This window comes from Colletes gigas, unplaced genomic scaffold (assembly GCF_013123115.1).
Source record: "Colletes gigas isolate AHSC1104 unplaced genomic scaffold, ASM1312311v1 Colletes_gigas_Sc00012, whole genome shotgun sequence".
In the NCBI taxonomy this organism is placed as follows: Eukaryota; Metazoa; Arthropoda; class Insecta; order Hymenoptera; family Colletidae; genus Colletes; species Colletes gigas.
In genome coordinates, this window is record NW_025106641.1 from 7,429,742 (window position 1) to 7,445,795 (window position 16,054).

At 46.5% G+C, this 16,054-nt stretch overlaps 1 protein-coding gene across 3 annotated transcripts in view; it reads right to left on the minus strand.

The window, feature by feature from the left end:
* LOC122399225 (papilin) overlaps positions 1-16,054 on the minus strand; it is a 114,653-nt gene that overhangs the window by 41,114 nt on the left and 57,485 nt on the right. For all 3 annotated transcript variants that reach the window (XM_043399749.1, XM_043399750.1, XM_043399748.1), the window contains exon 2: positions 6,270-6,330. In XM_043399749.1, coding sequence (XP_043255684.1) covers positions 6,270-6,330 — 61 coding nt within the window. The remainder of the gene's footprint in view (positions 1-6,269; positions 6,331-16,054) is intronic.

Genomic DNA, 16,054 nt, shown 5'->3' on the forward strand with positions numbered 1-16,054 from the left:
TTTCTCCTTAAAATGCGATTCTGGAACTCGTATATAAAATTTTAGAAAAATTCAGTCGCTCGTAACATACGCACATTTAAATTGGGAAATGAATGCTGCAATTTTAGCGAGTAAATTATCTTATTTTAGTTTAAGTCCACTAAACGAATGAAGATAAAATCTTTCTAAATGGCACGAGATCGATACGTGAAAGAGTTAGTCTCGTTAGACGGAAAATTATCGCTTCGAGAAATGATTCGCTCGCGAACCCCAATTACTGAAAACACACGCGTCCATTAGCCTTTAAAATCTTGGCATCGCGCGGCATCCGGTCGGCGAAGCGAGAAAAGGATCACGGAGGATCGAAGCACGCGAATCTCGAGCGCTTGTCGATCGCGAGCCAGCGGCGATTCGTTTCCATGATCGATCCCGCAGTCGATTAGCCGTGGCATTGGCTCCGCGGCGTTGCATGTCTGCCGTAGTGAGATATGAAACGTAACCTGTTAACAGTGAAACATAATCCAATATCCTGGAGGCAACGATCCGCAGGAGAGGCTTTCTGCGCCCGATCGAATAACTCTGCCGAGTCACCGCTTCCCCGCCCGAGATTAACATAATCTCGATGACAGTGAATTAAACTGGTCGATCGTGTACCACCTACCTGTCGGACTCGATAGAACGGTTGCTGGTGTATAGTAATCGCGTTATCCTGCCCGGTTACTTTTTCTTCTCGGATGCACCGGGGACTGGGCGAAACTTTTATTCCGACAATAATATCGAATAACGAATCTCTGTCCCGAATACTCCTCAATTATACCGCGGATCGCGTGTAAGCACTTTTTACAAGTCGATGAAAAATATTTATAGACGTTGACCTGGAATAGGTTTGCTGGGGGTGGATTGAAAAAGGTTTGCAAACCTATGAACTTTTGGTCGCGCCTGTACGTCCTCGAAATTCGATCGACGAAATTTGTAGCTCTCTGTACAGGTGGCGAGGGGGTTGGGTGTTTCAGGAATTGACCACTGTTATCTATCTCCGCCAGAGCAACTGTCACAGCAAGGGAGATACGATTAAATACTATTTATTACTAATTGAGTGATCGGCCTTGCAAGAGATTCCAATTAGCGGGGACAATTACGCGAGAGTTAGACGATGAGAAGCCTCTATAATTTGCGAGCTATTGCCGTGTATCTTTATTGTATTGTACGTTCTATCTCTGTGCCTTTATCGACCTGTTTCAACGTTTCTATTTTCCACCGGAAAACTGTCGATACCCACGTTATTCCGCGATAAAACGATTACTCCCCTAATCAAAGGCAAAGTAAAAAAACCTTACGCGTATACTATTTCCGCCGAAATTTCCGTCGCGTCGCGTTGCGTTGCAGCTCTTCTTCTATCCGACGCATAATTAAAAGTTGCTCCCGTTGTTTTTACCAGGTTATACAAACCGTCCGTACCGCGGAGACACAAAGGAGCATCCGAACGCGCGGCGAAAACGCGAGCAAATTAACGTTTGCCGAGTCTAAAGAGAATCCACGGACCAAGGGAATAGAACGCGTAATTACGCGAAGCACTTGTACCAACTTTTCGAACTGCTACTTCATCCACGGCGACGCTTTAAAAGCTCGTTTTAATAACGACGGAAGAATGCTCGAAAATTAGCGGAAACTACCGTGAACACTGCGATATAAGTAACGATCCCACCCAGGGCCGTACGTAGACGTTTCAGCATCCAAGCTTCGGAAGTTTTCTTCTTCGATTCGTTTTAATTGCAAATCTTTATCCATGCAAAGTACACGTTCCTTTCGTTAAGATTTTATACAGAGAAAAATTTGTCGTGTAAGCTCCTATCGGTCTTAATCCAGCAATTGTATCGACGACGTTGCACGTTTCCCGCGAGAAAAAGTCGGCCCGTTGCACCGATGAAAGATGTACTCTCCATTAAGTAACCCATAAAACCTTTTCACGTTCGTTTTACGAGCTGGGCGTTGCGTGAGAGGACAGGAGAGAAGACGCTCGTAAAAGAAGTTCAATTACTTCATCCCTAATCCGTCGCGCTTAATAGGCAGACCTAAGCTCCTAGCGAATACCACGAACGGTACCTACTTTCAACCGTAAAACAGAGATCGCGTATAATCATTTTCTATGTGCTGTCCGGAGACATTACGAGCCGTCCACTGGGTACACTGTCGTTTAAACTGAAAAGACTAGTTACGATCTCACCTGGACGCATTCAAATATTACTAAAAAGCCGTCGAGGCTTCAAAGTTTCGTAATTTTGTTAACATTTCAGGTTTTAGCGACAGAAATTAAAACTTGAACTTGATTAAAAGAGGAGTTGACGAATTGTATGAACTTCCAAGTGTAACTTTCCTACGAAACTATTCAATAAATTCCGCTTCGTCCGCGCAAGCTTTCAAACAATTTAAAAAAAATTCATCGTGGAAGGTCGAGGTATTCGATTAATTTCTTCCCGCAATTTTAAACGAATTTTACCGCCCCGATGGACGAACGTCGCGAGTATTCGACGTCTATTATGCGAATAAAAATTTCGCTTGTCTAACCGTGACAATTTGAGCCGGCTCGTCAGACGACGATGGAACGCGCGATAATTCACCGACGTGTCAGAGACATTCGCGACGGGGAACGTTATCGACGATCTGGCGGACGAAATCGTCGTAGCAATTTGCACGGTCCCGAGCGTTTGTCGCCGCGAACAGTCGGCCTGACCGGAATGTATACACGACGATTATTAAGAGAAAGGCGTGGCGAATATTCACGGTTCATCGACTGACCCCTACGCGTTGAGATCCACTTCCCCGAAGCATTTAATTAACCCTTCGCCACGCAATCTCGCGGAACGACTGCCACGATCGCCGAATTCCATACCCTCCTTTTCTCCTGGCCGGTTCACGGTAAACACAAAGTGCTCGGTCGCTCGCGGGACCACCACCAAATTACACCCAATGAAAGTTCGACTACAGAAATATCCTGTTTCGCAAACGCAGCCTGCTTTCGTCGATTGCTTTACACGCTCGGGACTTTCAGCGTTTATCCAATGGCCGTTCACCAAGCATTCTTCTGTCAAAACACTCGGATATTGTAAATACGATACTGTGAATAATAATAAACTCGATCCAAATTTATAATCGGTTGGTTATGAATACAATGTATAATGAGCATTGTTCTGCATTTAGATGTTGTCTGTACAAAGCTAAGGATACCACTAAATGACCTGCCACGGTATTATACTAATCATGTACGAAGGATGGCGTTTGACGCCTCCTTTTTTCAATACTATTGGACTGTGAATATATTTTGAAGAAGATATCCGCCATTTTCTCCAGAGTTCCGGTTCAAGTAATTAAACTTCCATCGTCGTTTAATTTAACGAGGAATTGTTATTAAAACTTTATCGCGTCGAGGATCTTCGAACTGACAAAAGATGCCCAATGATACGCGCGAATCCTTCCATCGATTCTTATTACTCTCCTATTATTCGCGATTGTACATCCTCGGGATGCAGTGACTCGATGCATTCGAAGCCCCCCTTTTTCCCATGCTTCTTGTGTAACACGAATTCACGGTGTACATGATTAATGATCTTTTTGTCGCGAGAAGTTATCGCGTCGCGGAGACGCTGCAAGTAGAAAACCGTTCCTAGTTATCTGACCGCTGGTGTCGCCATTATTGGACCTCGAATAGGTTAAACTACATCGCGTTGCATGAATGGGTAGAGTTATCGATCACTCGAGTGATTTTGCTTGGCGAAAGCACTGAGCAAATAACGTATCGAGATACTTATGGAAAAGCTAACTGTTTGATTATGTATACACAGAATTTGAATGAAAACAGAATTGAGTTCTAAGACTCTCCTCTCTTTCACCTGTGAATCTCGCCTTGCACGAGTCCCTTCTAAACTTTAACCAACGATGCACCGAATGCAAATTATACTAATTGCTGGCTCGAGTCGTCCTTTCACGGGAATTTACGGTTCCCGAGTTTCGTACGTGTTCGATGTCTGATGTACTCGCATATTCGTGTGTATCGGTGTACGAGGAAAGTGCATCGCAATAGTAACGACGCGCAAGGCGCACTTTCTCCGGGTTTAAAAGGTTTCTAATCATCGAGCTTAACGCTCAATTTCCAATCGATCGAGGGATCATTTGCATTTCGCTTGGCATCCTGGCGAACGACGAGTGCCAGACCACCAGGAGCTACGTTCCCGAGATTGGCGCGAGCATTTCCAAGATTTCTTCGCCGTCCCTAACGGCCACTTAACTCAGATTAGCCACGCAGACTGGTAGGGGGGTCGTTGATGATGGTAAAAAGCAGCAATAAGTCAAGACTCTCTCCATCCCGTCTCGCTGTGTCTCATCCCCTTTCGCTCCCTTCGATCGCTTATTCTGATAATCTCGTTCCTGAGATATCCCGACGATATCTCCGTTTTTCGCGATAAAAATTCTCGCGGATAACCCCGGCGGATTTATGAACGTAATTTCCCCGGCTTCGGGTTAAAATATCGCGGTACGCGACGAGCCAATCGCACCGAAACCGATACTATTTCGAAATTCGAAACGGAAAGCCAATATTTCGTGTATTCCTTCGTGCCCCGTTACGTCGTAATATTCTTTACATCCCCTTTTTTTCAGAACTAGCCAACGAACCGGTAGTTTCAATATAATTTCAATTACCTCAAGAAGGTGAGTTAAAATATTCTAAATCGTTGAGAACGATCGAGATATTTTTCCACGTACCGAGAGCAACGTGTAAAAATTCGAAACAGCGAGACAAAGTCGTTCCCCGTTCGTGGAGTTCATCAAATGGCCGCGTGTTTCAGGACCAAAAGCGCGCATAAAGGTGGCCGGTAACACGATCCTGAGTTATTTCTCCCGTAAGTTATTTCCCGTGTAAGACGGATGCAATGTGTAGGTACACACACGAAACGACGCGGAGGAACAACGGCAGCAGCAGGCGCGAGAGCATACGACGAGATTACCGAGGACCGTTTCGTTCCTCGTCCCTTATCCTTCGCAGCCTGGTCGTCTATTTTCTCGTTTCTCCTGGATCCTGCCGCGAAACTCTCCTCTTCGAGAAACAAACGACGGCCGCGGGCTTTCATTTCGCGCGCGAATTCGTGACACAACGAGGCGGCTGATCGCCGGGGCTTTTATTTCTTCCCTTATTTTCTCCCGTCTGCTCGTTCGTCAAAGCTGTTCCGTTCAGGATTGCACACGCGACTGCTCGGAATAAGCAGTTTGGACTTTGATTATTGCGTGCAATATGCCGCGACCGCTATCCGACAGACTCTTTTATTCGAAGACGGCCTCAGATTGGCACAAATGGCGCCCATCTTCTCAGATGGTAAACATGCTGTAAAAGACAAGGATAATTCTACGATTTAATGACTTTCGAGAAATCAATTGGTGTAGGTTCAAAAAGTACTACGTTTGGTTGACTTGAAGTAAAATAAGGAGCTTCGAGGAACCTCCGTCTTTCGGACGGATTCCCCGGACTGCGCAAACGGCATGCGCGAGGGACGTGCGCGGCTAGCGTGCGCGATGGGCGTAATCACTCAAAGTGCAGAAGTCGTGTTTACGAGCGGCGTTTCTCGCTTCTTTCTTGCCCAGGGCGAAAACAGGATGAAACGGAGGGACTGAAAGGGTCCGTAGATCGGTTCGAGGCAGACGAAGCGTCGATACTCTTTCTCTCTTGATCCTTGGGGCTTCCGATGCTCCGTCCATTGCGTGATAGATGTGCGTGACTCTTGAGCGAAAAAGGGGACCGCACACTTTATTCTTCGATACATATTATAGATGATTTAACGCAACACGCTTCCTCTCGTTGACTACCGATCGCTGACGGGCAGAGAGGACAAGAATTTTAATTAGCTATTACGATAAAAATTCTTATCTCGAGATTTGATTTTTGCCAGAATTGGTAACGATAGCGTCAACGTGTCTTTTTAACGACGCCCGTGATCTTTAAATTAGTATTTGCGGTTAATGTGACGCGTTTCGAAGCCATCTGCATAAATTCGACGTTGTATGCTCTCGTAAAATTTGCAAAAACGAGGCAGATAGCTCGATCGAGGCTCGGCCCTTTGAAACTCAAGCCACCGTCGTCGCGGTGGGGGCAATAAAGCCTAAAGGAATGCGGCTGAAGGTGTTCCGCCGGAGACCTTGTTTCAGGTTTATCGTCAAGATCCGCAGACTTCCCCCGAACGTACAGGGTGTTTCAACGTGTAAAAGGATGTGTAAAAATGCTAGAGAACGAATGCAATACTCACGTGTTTCGCGAAGGCGTCGCGCAAGCTCAGCCCTATAATAAATAGAAGAAGCACCGACGACCTGCAACAAAAAAAAATTATTCCTTAATATTGTATGGATCTTCAGACGAAATAAATAAAGAGGAACGTTCACGTGATACGTGAAATTGATCATCTAAACTAGAGGGGAACGACGCTAATAAGATTCCAGAATGAGAGACGCGCGAACGTCTCGCGGATCGAAAGGATTAATTACAAAGCGCACCACCGAGAGCAACGCGATAAATCAAACACCAAGCTCGCGGGCACGCGTGTCTCTCGTTGGAACTGGTCGCGGCTGCAGCATTGACCCAGACTTTGATTCTTGCGTCGATGCGGCTCGTTACGACGGGACAAGTTTCACCGCGAAGTTGTTCCGCAACTCGTTACGTCAGCGTGGGCAGACAGTTACGCGTTACGTGAACGGAACGCGTCGTTGTTTCCCACCTGACGAAAGCGAGTCTCCTTCCGTCGCGTGTCCCCCCCGTTCGAGAAGAAACTGGAACGACCGCCAACGGGGCTAATAGAGTCTGATGCACTCCGATTTATGGAGACGGACGCGCCTCACGCTTGGGGTCGTCGTTCCTACTGCGCTAGGATTACTTGTTGCCTAAACGCCTACTGTGCGAGTCTGGAAAGATGACGATAGGCGAAAGGACTGTCGTTTATTGTCGCTACACCTATTCGATCCTTATTAATCCACTTGGGGTTGCTGTAACTCGAAGAAAAGAAGCCATTGTTGTATGTCAGTACACAAAACTAAAAAACATCCCAAATTCCTTTTCTTAGTGATTTCATTGTTTGACTCACACCCGAACCTTGACCACTGACTCATTTTTGGAAGCTCTCTCTGTCTTGCACTTTACACCTCCACCTTTCCCACTTTTCCAACCCTTTTTGACAGTTTCACGAACACGTAAAGTTCAGACCAAGACTACGAATAGCCAATTGTTTTTGTACGCCGTTAGTCTACACAACTTAGTATTGCGACTGTATTGAAGAGTGATCAAGAGGAATACAACACCATTTTAGAATTACCTTTGGAGACTCTTTTATCCTAGGGAGTTGAAATGGTCCCAGGAAGTTTAAACAATTTTATGACGTGATTCATTTGGGGATTACGTGAGTTCCCGTTGTTTTCACGTGACGAAAGTGATACTCCTTGAGTCGCGTGTACCTCTCGCGAGGAAACTGGAACGACTGGCACCTGGGGTAATCGAGTCCGATGCACGCCGATTTATGGAGACCGGTGTACGCGCCTCACTCACGGTCGTTGTTCCCGGCTGTTGCAAGGGCGGCGATAAATTATTTCGCAGCCGCGGTTCGCCGAACGTTCCTCGCTATTTACATGCGAACGCGGTCCCGATAAATCTCCGCGGTGTTTCTGAAATTGTACGAATTAGCCGCGACGTCCGCTACTTTCGCGCCAGATTTATCGGGGAAAATTGTCGGGAGAAATTTCGCGCGTGCATGTGCACTGATATTTGTCGAATTAGTTTCACCCACCCCCCTCCCCCCCTCGTGGTACGCGTCGTTTCGTTAATTGTTTTGCGACCTTCGAACCTGTGGGAATTTGCAGCGATCGATCGTTTATAGCAAATATTGCTGTTAATCGTGAAATTAACTTCCACCGTTGTGTTTGTTATTTACGTTACTTTAAAATCCCATTCCGTGAAGCTGTTCTCGATAGAACAAATTTAAGACTGCTCTCTCGGTGTATTTAAATCAGGTATATTGGAAAATTGTTCGAACGGTTCGGGCACGCGTGTTTCCAATTATTCCCAAGCGCGTTTCTGTCGCTGCGACAAAAAGCTGACCGTGTCTGGGGGCCAGCCGGTGCAATGGCTGCGCCGTTCGTTGAATTCTGAATGAACGTGTTTTTCTGCTGTATGGGACGCGCGGCGTTGTTGCGTAATTTTCTTTGAGTGGGCGTCATTGAGATGTTTGGAACGTTGCCCGAGCGAGCCTGCGTTCGAACGGCTGCTATCGGTCCGCGGAACATAATATTCCCCGTGAAAAATGGCCCCCGGGGCGGTGCTATCGGCCGAGAACAATGCAAGGTGTCGCGCCATTTTAATGGCCGTCGAACAACAGCAACCTTGCCCGTCGAGTTCAAAAGGTCGTGAATCGCGTAACGCGGCTCCCATTCATAGTTATTTATATCATCGAATTTCCAAGCTATTGGACTTATAATTTATTAAAATTTCTGAATTGCCAGAAATGGGAAAGAAGCGTCCTTCTTTCGAGGTACTTTACGCGATGAAATTTCGATCGATCGAAGACGAAAGTGCAAGGTCTCGCGGTGACAATCGTCGTAATTGGTCGCAGGTGCGAACTCTTAAGCGGGATACCTGCATAAAACATGGCAGAGGGCCGCGTTCTATACGGGGGCGTTAATTGGAACGCAGTTTTCAGAGGTTCTAATTGCGTCCGCGGAATCCTCGCGGCGGTTCTGCCCGCGCTAACCGGTTCCGCCGAAACACGGTTGGTTTATCGTCTTTCGCCCTTGATGACTGGGATGCCCGGTGGGTGCGATAATTGGTCCCTGGCGAATAATTTTAATTGGGTGGCGAACGAGAAATTGATGTTAAGTGGAATTAAATGACTCCACTCGGCGGGATCATACGCTTCCGCGACGTTTGATTGTGAAATCACAATGACCGGCAACCGTCGAGCGTGCGCTTGAGAATTTAATTATGTAAGGGCACCGGGTATTGTTCGATCCTCCATCTTTCACGTTTCGTTGGATCACGATAGACTTTCGCGCGGCTAATTAACGAAGCAAAGTTCAATTTTATTTACATTCTCGAGCACGAGAATTTTTAAGGAGTAATTCAAGTGAAAATCAGAGGACACCTGTGTCTCGAAACAGCTGCGATACAGATCGATAGTTTGGAACTTCGCGTTATCAAAGGATCGCTAACCAAGTTCGAAACGGAGTCCCCCCGATTATACACTGTCGCGAGCCCAAACTTCCCATGAGTTAAGTTTACGCTTTGATAGCTATCGAGCCCGCGGCGATACGTATCATCTTTCATGATTTCGGATGATGGCTAAGCCCGTGAGCCAGCAGTTGCCAACTACGAAATTCACGATACATCGAACACGGGCCCGGACTGGCATGAATATGTAAAGCGTCGAAGGCAAATGGATCTGCATCCAGAACGGTTCTAACGAGGACCTCCTACGGTCGCGTTCGTTACAGATAAGTTCTTCCAACTTGTAACCGCGTCAACCCTCTGTTTCGGGGTTGCAACAATTACGACGATCGTCTGGACCGCGGTTCCCAAACTTGGGATCACGTTTTATACCTAATCGAATGGAAACTCCACTAACAATTTGTCTCGACGGCGACTCTGGTTCCTGGTGAATTAAAATTTTAGTATCTGAATTTATGAAATTGAGTTGTCTTCAAAATAAACGTGCATTGGCGATCGAAAGTACGAGCCAAGAGAAACAGTATCGTTTACAGGAGAAGCAACGATAAATAAATAATAAATAGCCCCGGAACTAAACTACTTTGGTCGAACAAATCTGCGACCGAAAATACGAACAAAGTTGAACAATTTGATCGAGTTCTTTAATAACGCGGAGGCTAATAAATGGCCGTCGTGCAGCCGCGCGGAACAGCGTCGATGTATCAAAAGGGGGGGAGCAGAAAAACTCGCGCGAACGTGGAAAACCGATGCCCGTTGGACAAACCGCGAGCCGACGCGGCATTATTAATAACCGATAAACCAGTTAAAACGTTATCAGACCGGCGTTATCTGCTCCCATGCAACGAAGCCACGTGCAGTTTACCGGCTGCAATCAGATACGCGACCACTTTCGCATGTGCATACCGACGAGTTTTTGCAACTTTCGGTATTCTGCATATCGCCTTGCTACTAATGAGCCCCTTGTCCGCGACTGGGATGCACCTTCGTCGAAGATTGCATCGCGGCTTTTGCCTTTCGTTATCGAGATTCTATTCTATTCGGAGCGCGCCGGTTTGCGGTTCGATCCGCAAGCCTGGGACCTTTCACGTGGGCGCGGAAACCGTGGAAATCGAAATGTCGACGCTCCGTAGGAACGACCAGCTCTCTCTGTTTCGCAGCAAACGCGTCGTTCGTGCTTTGTGTTTCTACTATGAACGTCTAACGCGTGTGGATTCGAATCTAAACGAATTCTTCCCCCGATTTCCGCCAATCAAATTCAAGAGTCCACAATTTCCAAATACCTCCCTTGATAACGTCCGCATGGTGGACCAGAATCAGCGATCTATTCTATCCTTGAAGATTTTAGTTTCGAGCTTTTCCAGAAATTTGTAATTTATTTAAAACGCTAAAGGGAACAGACTCGAGATGTAAATTAAGAGCAAAGGATGTTTTTGTTCTTTTCGGGTGGTGATAAATTGAGTGTCGGATTAAGAAATCGAGAGTCCGTTTAAAAAGCGAAATTCCGCTCGGTCGCCGCTCGAGCATCGGATTATACGATCTGCAACGCTGCTAATTCGTTAATCATAAATATTCAAGAGTCAATTACCATCGGTGTAAAGGGTCGTGCACTCTCGCCGGATCAATTAATTATCGATTTCCATTACGCAAGCGTAATGACCTATTAACAACGTGCGCTGGCGATCCTCCCCAGCGAACTCCCGATTTTAATATTGCGGTTTGCGCCCAGGCGGACCCCTAGCGCGTAAACTTTGCGTCGCGGGGATCCCCCGTGAACTTGCCGCGCGAATTATTAGCCGAATAGGGTCCGCACCGCTTAATCGACAACTAAAAGCAATACTTCTTGCTGAAACTGCTGATTCAAAAATGGATTTTTCTATAATATTTGACTAATGAATTCCAATGAAAATGGATAAAATTCACGTTTGATTAGTTGTCCAATAATTTTATGAAATTTGCTAGCTGATAAATATCAACGTTGTATGTTAAAAAACGCGATTTGTTTAACGCTTGACCCCGCGCGAGCACGGTTCCTCGGCAACTTAATCGTCCGCGGTTATAAACAACCCTTAATAATCGACGATTAACGTGTTGTTTTTTTTAAGGACGTGGCCAGGCTCGATCGATCGCGCGAACGTGGATATTATCGACCAGTCCGTGCACTGGGTCCCTGGTGCATCCCGGTTGATGCACCGACGGTGCACCACCTTTCCGATGTACCCGCGTCCCGGTACAATGGATAGGTGCGCCCTGTCGGCGGCTTCGGTCAATTACGATCGTCTGAAAAACAAATGGCCCCGTTTCGATAATTAACGACACGGTGATCGGGTTCTACGGAGTCGTCGTTCCGTTTCGATACGCCGACTTCGCGATGAAATATTTCGCGACGATCACCGTGACTGGCCGCTCCGTAACGGTTCTTCCCGGTCGCTAAAACGACTCCGGTTTACGACGCGGACGTGACTTCTTCGCTATTTTTCGGATTAAATATTTTATGCAACGCCCGATGCACCGTGGGGATTTTTGGCGGACCGTGGATTCAGCTGTAACTGGAAACTCGCTGAATAATGTCCACGTTTAAACATTAACGTTCACCGCTCGGAGTTCCTCACGTTGTTCGAATCGCCTATTAATTCGATCTTTCTCGCTCCTCTTGTGTATACAAGGTGGTCGTTTTCGAGAGAATCTGCCCGACGCGTCTGTCCATTACTCGCCCTTTCTACTTGCGATGGAATAGAAATAGATCAGAATTCAACACGAACAGTGTGGTTTCTAAATTATTAAATAAATGTGCTTTTCTTCGCCCGCCTAGAAACATCAAAATCTATGACTTCGTTTCTTCAGTTTCCCTTGCTCTATCTCTTCTCTTGTTCTCAAAAAATTCACCGTCCATTCGTCTCCGTTTGCAGCGACCTCCACTAGTTTTTATCACTTTCCCCCACACCATCCCTTCCGCCATTCACGTGTCTCCGTCACATGTTTCCGAGGACTCCCACCTCCCCTGCTGAAACCCCATATTTTCTTCTTCTCCTCCCCTGCCAAATATCTCTTTCCCCTCGTCCCATTCCCTAATCTAAATCTCGTTTTTCTTATCATTTTCCCCCTGATGAATCTCGGTAATCCCACGATCCCAACTACCTGGTATATTTTATTATACCTCGACACCCTAACATCTCTGGTTCTTGAACCCCTCCCTCATTTTCAAATTCCACTATCATTCGACTTTAATCCCCCCAAGAAAAAGTACAAAATTACATGCATTAATTTCAATAAAAAGGAAGAATTACTTCGTACAATATTTTTCCAAAATGGGGGACCTGGAATACCGCTAGAGGGATCGCGTTTGCAGCGCCTGAGGGGTTAATCAAGTTCGTAAACAAGCTGAAGTATTCACGAAAGCTATCGGTGGATTCTTCTGTCAACTTTCCAGAGGGTCGAAGGAACGCTACCCCCTTGTTATAATCGTTCCCGGCCGTACTGTCGCCCCCCCGCCCCCCACTCTCTATTTCGTTGCGCTTCCGCGTTCGCGGGATCCTAGCGACTGCAATTATATCCGTCGACGGCTCGTTGTAATTTTTCTCCCCTCGGATCTGGGTCGAACGTACCCGCGGCAAGCTCTTTAATTAACTTCCGGGGCGAATTTCAGCTCGTTACCTATTGGCACAAACTAAGAGCCATGCTTTTCTTGCCCGTGGCTCTTTCGCGGCGGTCGTCCCCACCCCCGCGGTTATGGTATTTCGTTTGCACGTAGGAATCGAAGGCGTGTACGATTTTCATGACTCGATGCACACGTGCACGGGCGTAATTCGAGCGTACGACTCGCGAGACGTGTAATTTTCACGATTGCGCCCGGCAGAAATTGATCCGTTTTTCTTTTTTTTTCTCTCTCTCTTCAAACACGCCCCTCGCGTTCCTTGATCGAGTGTAATTGCCGTGGACAATGTGGCTGGGCGCGAACCGCTTGAAATTAGAGTTACCAAGCGTGTTCCTTGTAAGTAATGCAAGGTTTCTTTGTAGTTTGTTATTTACGAGGGAGGGAGAAACGCAAATATTCCTATACTTTGTGGTGAGCTGTCCAATTATTTTTGCAATTCCAATGGTAGTGATTTCGATCGATTGATCGATTAATTTAACAGAAACAACGTGTGGATAAATTTGATAGAGGTGTAAGAAACGGAAGATTTTGCGAATTGAAATTTATGTAGTCGGTTTTAGGCCGTCACGGTTAATTTAGGCTGCCCGGACGTTTCCGGCGCGTTGTAATATAAAAGCGCCGACGATTTCGACGTCAATTTCTTTTAATGCACGCTCCGACTTCGTTAGAATTCGCCGGGAATATAAACGAGCGCGACCACTCTCGGCTTGGTAAATGGGTCGAGACGCGGTGTTAACTTCGAACTCTTAACCGGACAGACGGGACCCGGGAAACGTGGCAAGTTTAATATTTTATAAAGCACTTTCTGCCGCGTCGCGGCGCCTCTCGGCGTAAATATTAAATGTGCGTGGAATTTTTGCACATCGACTACCGAATTATTGTTCCCTCCGAAGTCTGACGAAATTTATTCACGGGACAAATCCCTTTGATGAAGCAAATAAAAACATAATTGTTTGAAAGAGAGACTAAAGATCACGGTTCAACCCATGTGGATGCTAAAAAAATTCTGAAGATCAGACGTTAAAAAAAATGAATCTAAAAGCAAAGTTTCATTTTCATGGACAAATAGAAAAATCGAAAGATGCAGCCCACTGTACCGAAACATGTGATCACGAATTCTTAAAATTTATATTCCTGAACACTCCTAGTCTAATCCTGTCCACCTAGTCGCTTCCGAGTAACGAGCAAACTCGATTTTAAATCACCGTGCGTGCGCGCGACGCACGTGCCGCGTGCCTCCACGCGTTAAAAATGCCACATGCATTCCCGAAATCCATTCGAGCACCTGAAACCGAGCCTGAATCCCAAACAGACGGCTCGATCTCTTCTGGCACCGTCTCAAACACGTATGGTTCGCACCTGTCACGCCAGAAGTTCATTCATACCAAACGTTTCGCGTAGTTCATTCACACCCACGCGCACTAGGACCAATTTCCTTACTGCCTACAACATTTTCAAAATTTATCGCCCAGCTCGAAATTAGCTCCTCCTTCACGGGGGCGGTTTATGGTCTTCGTTTCGCGCGAAACTTCGACTTACGAGCACCGACCAACAAACCAATTTTACGGTACGAGTTTCGTGCAAAGGTGGATCCTCCCCGTTTGCAACGCCGAACCGCGAAAATTCGAGACGAATCGCGATCTCCGCGTGTATATTCGCGCGATGATCCAACCCTGTGTTCTTATCTTTCGTAACCGCGCATAATCTCTTCATTATAAGGCTCGACTTCGGTATCCAATTACTCGATTTGGGGTCGAAGCGTCGTTCGGGCCCGCCGCGATGATTGCTATCCTATTCGTCGACAAAAGAAAACAGCGTAAACCACGGTATTAGCCGGTTATCCGAATGAACATCTAGCCGCCGGCCGATTCTTGGGAACGTGCCAGCGCCGATGGAATTATAGTGCCCAGTAAAATCGCGGTTAGGACCTTTCATAGAACGGAGATTACTATGACGTCTCCTTTCATCGTTCTCCTTCGAACCATCTATGAATTCTATAGAACATCGACCAATATGCATTTCCAATTGTAACAAGACAAGTGTCAAGTATACAGGTACAGAAGTTGACTGTTTTTGAGATATTTGACTTTCTCCATTCTGTTCAAGATGGCTGACAGTTAGTTCCAGGACAAATGCACCTCATTAAAAAGAAAACAAAGTCGACCACTGTGTCCACACTTGCAAGAAGAAGATCATATTATGTATTTCCTTAACTCCTAGAACTTTTGCAACATTTTCTCGTGTTATCTGAGAGTCAATATAGTCGAAAGAACCCTGCGTTTATCCCCGCGATCTACAATCGCCGTGACACATTCTATCAGGAAAAGTAACCCGCGGGCTCGCGCCTATCGCGCTCAGAAATTCGCAATTACTGTAAATCTTCGACCTCGGTATCCTTTCGAGAAGAATGGAGCCGCGTCGGGTGGTCTGATGCGACTTAATCCTCCTCCCCGTGATGCAATCGCATTAGGATTCCGGTAACGTACCCCTACGCCGCGCGATGACCGGGGTCAAGATCGAAAATGGGTTCGTACTCGAGCGGAGAGACCGCTCGAATCTCGAGAAGGGTAATAAACGAGCTTCGTTACGACGACTTGGGTTAATTGAAAGCCGAGATACGCGCCCGTGTGGCACGCGCGACTTTTCTTTCCGAACTGGAGACCTTGATTAAACCCCGCGGACCCACCTGCATTCGTAATTGCGCTCCAGGTTCGTTTAATCGCTTGGAATATTTAAGTCCCGGAATTCTTTCGGAGTAAGTCACAAAACTATCAACCTCGACGTCGGTTCTTAACATCTCGCGTGCTAAAGTGGCTCGTACATTACGATTATTCAGGCTCCGTTATTGAATCATCCTGTATAATAACGACGAAACAACTGGCAGACTGACATCAATGCGCAAAAGGCAACGGTAATAAGGTTCAACAGAAAATCTCCGAGACGCTGTGGGTGGCTCGCGGCCAGGCACGCCATCGAAAGCGAACGCCTTGAGGATAACCTCTATTCATCGAACCAATCAAACCCAATGAATATCCGACTCCTAGATGCTTCTCGGAAAGAACTATCTTTCGCCAAGACTCTCGCTCGTAACAATACTCGACCATCTGCATAACAAAATATCCCCCGTTAATGGTGCCTTCGAGCACTTTGCTTCGAACTAATCGAATTACTGGAAG